This window comes from Condylura cristata, unplaced genomic scaffold (genome assembly GCF_000260355.1).
Source record: "Condylura cristata isolate star-nosed mole 26May11 unplaced genomic scaffold, ConCri1.0 scaffold00017, whole genome shotgun sequence".
Classification (NCBI taxonomy): Eukaryota; Metazoa; Chordata; class Mammalia; order Eulipotyphla; family Talpidae; genus Condylura; species Condylura cristata.
In genome coordinates this window covers 31,113,798-31,122,946 of record NW_004567118.1, presented here as the reverse complement: position 1 = coordinate 31,122,946, position 9,149 = coordinate 31,113,798, and the positions used below count along the sequence as shown (strand labels likewise).

The following is a 9,149-nucleotide window of genomic DNA, read 5'->3' as shown; positions in this document are numbered from 1 at the left end:
AAAAAAAAAAAAAAACCATTGGAGAAGACATTTGTGCTTGTCCACTCTCGCGTGTTTCCTGTGAGCCTTGGGCTTCATCTCTGTGGGAGTGTTCCTGCCTAGGCATAGAGCTGTGGCGTAGAAGATGCACATTGTACTGCTAAATCTTCGTGGAGGTTACAAAAAAGGTACTGCTTTATATACTTAGAGTAAGTATGAAGGGTTCTGAGCCAGAGGGAAGTTGCAGTGAAGCTCTGCCACCCACTGACGATGGGAATAGGAAGACAGTAACCTTCAAGAGGGTGATCCGGTGGTATTTTAACTGCAGTGTATTTTCATAACCTTTGAGGTTCTGATTTCATTGTATCAGTTTTTGACAGAATTTCATGTGAAGGCAGGCCTCTAGAGACATTTAATTTTTAGAAATTCAGGTGTGCTGTGGCTTGGTGTTTTGGGGCAGCACAGACATTACACGATACATTTTTTTTTCTAGCAAAACAAGGACTACCATCTGTTCTAGGGAGGAGACCCCATGTTATATTTTACGACGAAAGAATGAAGTGATTATGAATTCTGCCAGTGAAATAGGCATGTTTACTAGGAATAAATATTACCAGAAAGATCAGCCTTGTATGTAAGGATTATTTGGTAGACACTGGTCTTTAATACAATTTATTGCAAAGTGTCCACTACTTAAGAGTTCTTGGTTGCTGTTAAGTATCAGCATCACTGCAAAGTTTCACAGGGAGTGCCATTAAGTAACATACAGCTCTCTTGACAGATTTGCTTATACTTGAGATGAGAGCTCTGATACCAAGAGAAAGCTCTTGGAAGAAGAATATCATTTTAACATATTTGCCTATTGCTACTGCTTTCGTTGTTAACTTGCACATGAAATATATTATTCAGGAAACATGAAAACTTTAAATTCGAATGGATGCTACATGCTGTTCTGTGTCCTGCTTCTTTATTTCTTTTTTTTTTCCTCTTAAGATTTATTTATTTATGCAGACAGAATGGTGCATAAATGGTGCAGAATGGGATGGTGAGAGGATCCACCAGAGACAGAGTGGGGAGTAGAAAAGGCAGATTGACTGAAATACACTGCTGAGGGGAGCAGTGGTTGGGTCAGGAGAGGTCTGCCGCACCCTGTGGGTCACCTCTGGGGCTGGAGATCGAACTGGCAGTGAAGTGGCTGCTGCTTACTCTCAGTGTTGCAGTTTAACCCACTGCACCTGCTTCTTTCTTTGTACTGTATTGTGGTGATCTTTCCATATCAGCCCACCTTGTCTTTTGGCACTTAGTGTTCTTGACATTCCATCCTTCACAGGTAGAAACTATTACACATATGCACATATCTTAACCAGATCTGTATTATTGACTGATTGTACATTGTAATTTTATTGTAGTGGTTAAATCCTTTGTTTAAGGTTGACATTTCCTCATTTTGTTATTGGCTATCAATATATTTGAACGGTGAACATTGAGTGTCTTTGTGCCAACCACTATGTTAAGTGTCTCTTCATGCAAGTGCTGGTATGTTCCTTATCATTCTGCAATGAAAGATTATTTCCACATTATAATTGAAAAGGTTGAGACCCAGAAAGGTTAAGTAAACTTGCCTGCAGTTGTTGCCATATCCCTGGGCAGAACCAGGATTTAGTCCCAGAAATGTCTCATTCTGGAATCTGGTATGATTATTTCTCTAGCAGACATTCTATGCGAAAGCCTAACCTTCAGACATAATAAAACCTAAAGTAACACAAAGCATGTAAAAAGGCTTTGCAGACTCTAAAGGACTTTATGAATATAAAGAATGTAAGGTCAGGGAAGGTTGGTCAAGCTTTTCCCTGTTATAGTTAGAAAGTCTCAGGCAAAGACAAACAATCACAAACTTTACGATGTCATGAGCAGATATTTCTACGAAAGCACTGAACTGAAAGAAGTTAGCTTATCCTCAGGAGTACACAACATGTAAACATGGGCGTCCTTCTAAAGTGGAGCACAAGGAAGGTCTTCGCTTTATCAATTGACAAGAGATAATCACAATTTACACAGACGATAACAATAACGTAACTTGGCTAATGCTGTCATTTAAATGTCTATGGTATAAATTGCACTGAGCGTTATATGCTTTGGAGGTTTACTGACTTAAGAGAGGTTTGATTTCCCATAGAAATTCTGCTTATTGGATCACTGCATGGTTGTTTATTGTGCTCAGTAATGTAAGTTCTCTTTGTATCATCTTTCCATCTCTTTCCTTGCTTTGTAGGCTACAGCTGTTGATTCTGAGCCCAACAACATTCATCAGCTAGATGATTTTTTGGAAAATACCACTCATGGGCTATGGGATATGACTCACTCTAGGATCTTGGAGTCTGAAACCTTAGCAGCCTTGGGGGACAGCCCCTATCTGGAGACCATGATGCTCCGAATGGAGGAAATGGAAGTAAGGTCTGGGGCTGCAAGGAGGGGGTCAGGAGGTTGGGGGGACTTAGGTCAAGTGCAGCTACTCCTCGTGCTTCTGTAGTTTAGTCTTTCTGGGTCATGTGCCCCTGGTTTTAAATCCCAGCTCAGCTGTCCAGCAAGTATCTGACCAAATAAAGTAGAGTGTCTTATGGATAAAATGAGGTGTGAAATATCACTATTTGACACGTAACTCAGGAAATGATCATTATTATTGTCTCCTGATATCACTGATGTGATTCAAAACACACTAAGACCAGAGCTGCTCCCACCGTGAGCATGCCGATTTCCTCATTGCTCAGCTTGTAATTGTGTTTAGTTGTCTCTGCTGCTGTTGGTCACAGAAAATTTTTCCTTCTTTAATTCCCATATACTACTGTAAAATGCTTTTCTTGTCAAATTTTAGCCCTCAGGCTAAAACCAGGCATTACCCAGTTCATCCCCTGGTTCAAAACAGGAAGTTGAGACCCAAGAAAGGAGTTAGTGATATGGCCAGGGTCACAGCAAATTCCCACCCGATTTAGAATAAGAATCCAGGTTTCCTGACTCCAGTGCAGTGTTTCCTTAATCTTGTAGCTGATTTCTCCTTCTTGGAGGTGACTGTCTAGACCAGAATTTTCCGTAATGGTAGCCTGGAGTCACAGGTGACTAATTTAAATGTAAATGAATTAAGATTAATCACATGCCTTGTTTTCAAGTGGTCAATGGTTAGTGCTACTACATTGAACATGGCACATAGAACATTGCTATCGTCGGTGGTTAAAGACTAGATTAGATTAAGTTAGTGTACATTAATTGCTTCATTTTATTTTAGACTTCACCTCGCCAAGTAATCACTTCCTGGCCTGGCAGATGCCTGGTTTTGGTGATGTGTCTGTATTAAATGTGTCGTTGGAACTAATACTTCCTTAATAGTTCTGGTTCTTAGTGAAACTAATTTTTTTCCATGAGCTAAACTTGTTTTAATTTTTTTTTAATCAAAGAAATATCAGGAGACAGTTCGCCAAAGATACAATAAAATTGTATATGCTGACCCCCATCTTTGGATTCAGGAAGAAAAAAATGGTGAGCCTTCCCCCTACTTTTTCTCCCAATATTATATTCAGAAAAATTTCAGAGAAGTTGAAGAAAAAGTGTATAGTGGGCACTCATGTACCCACCTTCTAGAGTCTGCAGTTATGTTTCTGCATGAGCTTTCTCCTTTATGCATTTGTCTTTCACCTGCTCCTCAATTCATCCTGGTTTTTAATACATTTCAAAGTAAGAGGCGCATGCCCGTACATGTCCTCCTAAAACCTCAGTGTGTATCAGCGAAGGTGCTCAGGTATTTCTATATGATTCTTTTTCCTCTTGAGGTAAAATCCATGTATAGTAATGTACAGATCTTAAGGATGACATTTGATTTGTCTTTGTTACCCAGCGCCCTATCAAAAGGCAGACTAAACCATCGCAGAAAGCTCCCTGTGCTCCTGCCTCTGCAACCACCATGTGTTAGTTGTGCCCCTTCCAGAGCATTGTGTAAATGCTGTCATGAAGGCTCCTTTCATTCAGCGTAGTGTTTTATAGGTTTACCAATGTTATGATTTCCTGTTGCCACTGTGAGACATTTAAATTTCTAACAAGTCAAAGCACAGATTCAGTGACTTAAAAAACACAGGTTTCTTCTCGCATGATTCTGGGGATGAGTGAGTCTAGAAGTGAGTCCTAAAGGGCTAAAAATCAAGGCGTTTGACAGGGCTGGTTCCTTCGGGAGAGTTCTAGGGAGAACTTTTCTATCTCCTCCTCTACACTTGTCTCCTCTCTGCTTGTCAGGCCACTTTGACTGCATGTAGAAGCAAGTTGGAATCTGGGCTGTTCGCCGCATCTCAAGTTAATGTCCCTCTTGCCACAGAGGGACACATTCACAGGTTCCGAGGATTAGAAGGCAGGCAGTGTGCGGTCGCCACAGAGCGGTCACTGGCTCTGTGCTGGGATCAGCAGTCCCCCGCGCTGAGTGGTAGCCCTCTGCGCATGCGCCTCATCTTCGGCCTGGTCTGCATTTCAGTCTTTCTCATTGTGGGTTATTGGGAATTAATCTGCTCTGAATATATTCCTGTGTAATGTCTGTGTGGGCGTAGCTTTTATTTTTCTTGGGTAAACACTCAAATATTCCAGGTCATGGGAGTGCAGGTGTATGTGTAACTTTATGAAAAAATTGCCAAATTCTTCCCCAAGTTACTACCATTTTACACTCCCTTCTGACGTTGAGTTCTGCGGTTTGAGGTCTTTGCCAGCATTTGACGTAGTCATTTTTTTAACAGGACTTTTCTGGTGGGTGTGTAGTGATCTTGTGTTTTTAGTTTAATTTTCTTGATAAACGATGTTTAGAGCATTTTCAAGTCGTTTATATTTTTGTATTTTTTTTATAAAGTTGGGTTTTCTTTCATGTCTGTAACAGGAATTCTTTATGCATTCTGGGTAGAAGTAACAGGTTTATTGAAATATAATTCACATACCATAGAATTCATCCTTTTAAAGTATACAGTTCAGCAATTTTCAGTGTATTCATAGAATTGTGCAAGTATCACTGCTATCTAATTCCAGAACATTTTCACCACCCTAAAAAGAAGCACCCATTAGCCGTCATTCCCCAACCTACCTCCCCTTGCAGTCTTAGCAGCCACTAATCTGCTCAGTTAAATGTTGGAAAAATTTTTTCCCCTCTGTGGCTCATCTACTTTTTTTCAATTTTTCTTTTTTTGTGAGCAGGCTATTTTAAATTTTGCTGAAAGTCTAACTTACCAACTGTTCTTGAATAGTTTTTGCTTTCTTTGATCTAAGAAACCTTTGCCTATTGACAAGTTGAAAAGAGAGTCTCTTGTTTCACTTAGAGGCTTTTAGTGGTTTTAGCTTTTATGTATAGGTCTATGATCCATCTTGGCTAAAAATTTACCTATGTTTTGAAGGAGCAGTTGAGTTTTCTTTCATTCCCCTCCCCCAGAGTGGAACAAATACCCATTTGTTCTCACACCATTTGTTGAAAAAATTTTCATTTTTATCCTGCATTTTTGAAAATCAGTTCATATACGTTTTGGCTACAGTTGCTATGATACCATCACAACTTGAACTGGGAATGTCAGTCAGATTCTGTTTGACTCACACTTAATAGTTACTACCTTATTCGCTAAAAGGCGGAGAATAAAATGTGGTTAAACATTACCTCTGAAGAAATTTAAGTACTGTGAGTATTATGAGATGTAAAGGAAATTGCAGGTCCAGAAGCTTAATAGCAGCGGCTGTGTTACATGTTCATATTTTAGACTGAATATGGGGTATTCTTTTAGAGAAAATGTTCATTGTATCGTAACTTATTGGAAAGATAAGCCATTTAAACTCAATTCTGATGTGTTTCCTTTCATGTTTTCTCCAACTCCTAGCACTCTATTCTTTGCTCATGTGACCCCCCTGCCCCCCAGCTCCCCTGTGTCCTCATACAACAATCAAACCATTCTTCAGGAGGCCCAGCTTAAGTGGTCCCACTTGGGCAGTGCTTTTCCTGATTCTCCTGAACTGGAGCAGTCCTCCTTGCCCACCTGAGGACTCCCACAAACTGCTGACAGGTCGCCTGTGTGTTAGAGTTATTTGTGGAGGGGGCCTATCTCCCAACAAAGCTGCAAACTCTCTGAGACTGGATAATTTGTCATATTCAGTTGTTTTCCCCCCATGTTGAGCATGGGCCTGGCACAGGGAGCCCCTTCTGGTCATTGCTTAGCCAGTCAGAGGACATTTAGCTTCTTTGTGTGTGGCAGAGGACAGGGAATGGTGAAGGGCAGTCATCTCACTGATGGTTTGGCGACTGGCCACAGAATTGGGTTGCATCATGCAGAAGACAGTCTTACCAAGGACGGGTGTTCTCATTTCTCAGGACAATTTAAATTATTAGCCACTCTCAGTGACTTTGCGGATGCTCTAGGTATGCGTGTAGAAGGAGCTCTTTAGAATGCTAAGAACTGAGTTGGATAAAGGCACTTTATTCCAGAATCACAAAACCATAGTCCTGCTCTTGTAATCGTCCTCATCTATGTTCAGTCATACCCCAAACTGATGTGAAGTGGTGTTTGAATTGTACAGTGGTTTTATCTTTTGAAATCAGTTGAAAATTGTATTCCCTGTAATATTTTTATAAGAATTGACTTATGCAATATTTCTTTTGACAGTAAGAAATCATAAATCTAGAAAGGCGAGTCAGAGAACATTGTTTGACTTCTAGTGCTTCTTACTTAAGAGAAGGACAAATTTTCTTCAGACACTTGAAATACATTTAAAATTTTAAATAATCACAAACTCAAAAGAGCTGTCAAGCCTTCAAGGTACATTTAAGAAGTTAATATTTTGACTGCCATCATGCAGATTTTTTCCAGCAATGCCCAGAGACAAATTAAGTCAGCTAATTAAGTGCTCAGGTGTGAATGATTTTTTTCCTTTTCCAGTAGTAAATCAGTTAAAGGTGAAAAAAACAAACCCAAGTGCTCTCCACTCGGAATGTGACTGGACCCTAATAGGATGCTCATCCCAGGACTTCCAGTGGACCTGGGTGTCTCCTCAGAGTGAGTGGGGGCTTCAGAAGGAGTTCCCTGTTTGGTGAAACTGATTCCTCATTGTTTCTTTGTAACTTTTAGTTTCACCTTTTCATTCTTCCATTCATTCTTTCATTCTTCCTTTCATTCCCTGAAGGAGAGATCACATGACTTCCTTGTATCAGGGCAGCTCTGAGAGGTGCATTTCCTTTTCTTTACATGCAGTCACTTTATCCCTCCTCTTTTCTAGACCAAAAAAATCCAGCAATAAATGAAAAACCCCTGCCTCCTCACCCAATCAAGATCACCAAGACAGCAGCTCGCCAAGAGCCGGACGTGAGCATCATGTTAGAACGGCCCAGGAACGGCAAGTGAGTGGGAACAAGGCTGTCGACCGCATGGTAGCGGGTCGCCTTTGACGCTAAGTTTTGAACTTCAGTCGCCACAGACAGAAATTCTTCTTTAGAATAAGATCTTGCCAGGCACCAGGGGAATCCATAAAACAGCACATTTAGAGGTTCAGCTTTTAGTGTGTCGCATCTTGAGGAGCTTGTCTGTATTCAGAACCATCTTGCTGGCTCCTACTGGTGGGGGCATCACGTTAGCACGTGGGGTGTGCTGTTAGTGGCCGCAGGATTTGTTTCGAGAGCTCTGTCATAAGGCATAGGAATTCCTACTAAGTTGGATGTTCATTCCAGTGAGAATGGGAAACAAGTGGTGATGGGGTGTTGTGTTTTGTTCCCCATAAGCAAGAGAAATGAAAGCAAACCATTGGTTAGCAAACCATTTACCCTTGCTTTGCAGATGACTTTAAATACTTTGATCATTTTTATTTGCTTTCAGTTCCCTGGATGAAAGTGTGGGAACAGAGGAGACCTTGGAGAGAAGAGAGCCTCCCCTTCCCGCTCTTGCGGAAGATTCCCGACAGAGAGAAGGTCGCACTGCCCTCTCTGTCCCCCCGGCGATGCGGCACAGCATCGGGGACTACTGCAGCCGTTTCGAGCAGTACCTCCGGATGATCTCTCACGAGGCCGTGGGCGCCTTCAACCCCTGGCTGATCGCCGAAAGGTCAGTAAGGTGTTCCAAGACGTCTGGAAGTCAAGGGTCTTCCTGCAAGGCTGGAGGAAGGACGGTCGAGGTCTCATGCTGTGCTCTTGGCTCCTGGAGTTCCAGTGGTGGCCTGTGGGCTCGTGGTCAGGCTTTCTCTGCCAGCTGCCCTGTTCAGGTCCAGGAGACCCCCAAATAGCCTGTGTGTGCTACCCAAAGCAGCATTCTGCAGCCTCTTCCTCTCAGGTGAAGGCACGATGCCCAGGAGTCAAGGCAGGGCAGAGCTCCTCGTGCTGTAGCGACATTCATCAGAGAACTCGGGGAGTCGTGGGCGGGACAGAGGGTGAGCTCAAGAGCTGCGGTCTTCAGACTGTGGGACATTTTCTTTAACCCTTCTTTCCCCGGGCGTCATCTCTCTGGAGATACAGTTTTGTGGAGTTCTGTAGAGTAAAACAGAGTCCTGCTACTAAGTATTTGAAGAACGATGCCTTTCTTTTATGTAAGTCGTTGGTTGAGCTGTGTGAGGCTGTTGGGTGGCAGATCAGGCTGCCGCAAGAGTTGTCAAAGTAGCAGATTGATTATTTGGAATTGCAGCAACAGGGAATGAATGATGCCCTAAACATCTCTCTCTCCTGAAAGCAGAAGTCTCCTCTCCCCCTCCCCATCTCTGCTGCCCTGAAAACAGGGCATGCGTCCGTGTGCTAGGTAGCCTTCTGCACAGAGATGGAGAGATGCCCCAATTGTTAGAAGCGAGGGCAGGAAGCTAATCGGCTCTGCTTAAGCTCAGTAGATTAGTTGTCCAAACCAAAACTTTCAAGAATTTCTTTGTCCTCTCTGTTTTTCTCAGAGTTATTGCTTCTTTATCTAAAAACTATACAAACTCTTTAGTCATTCTTTCGGTTCTATATTTTACGAACTTCCATGCGCATAAAACTAAGTTTGTCTTTTCTCGTGCTAATCTCTTACTATATTAGTTTATTTTTTTTTAAAGATTTATTTATTTGTGCATACAGAACTGGGGTACAGGCCAGAGGCTTCACCAGAGACAGAGTGGGGAACAGAACAGGCAGATCAACGAAGTACACTGCTGAGGGGAGCAGC

At 42.1% G+C, this 9,149-nt stretch overlaps 1 protein-coding gene across 3 annotated transcripts in view; it reads left to right on the top strand.

Annotated features, from left to right (window-relative positions):
* Positions 1-9,149, top strand: part of KIAA0753 (KIAA0753 ortholog) — a 57,246-nt gene that overhangs the window by 42,272 nt on the left and 5,825 nt on the right. For all 3 annotated transcript variants that reach the window (XM_012726653.1, XM_004685116.2, XM_012726652.1), the window contains exons 15-18: positions 2,252-2,428; positions 3,429-3,510; positions 7,252-7,372; positions 7,845-8,069. In XM_012726653.1, the coding sequence (XP_012582107.1) occupies positions 2,252-2,428; positions 3,429-3,510; positions 7,252-7,372; positions 7,845-8,069 (605 nt within the window). The remainder of the gene's footprint in view (positions 1-2,251; positions 2,429-3,428; positions 3,511-7,251; positions 7,373-7,844; positions 8,070-9,149) is intronic.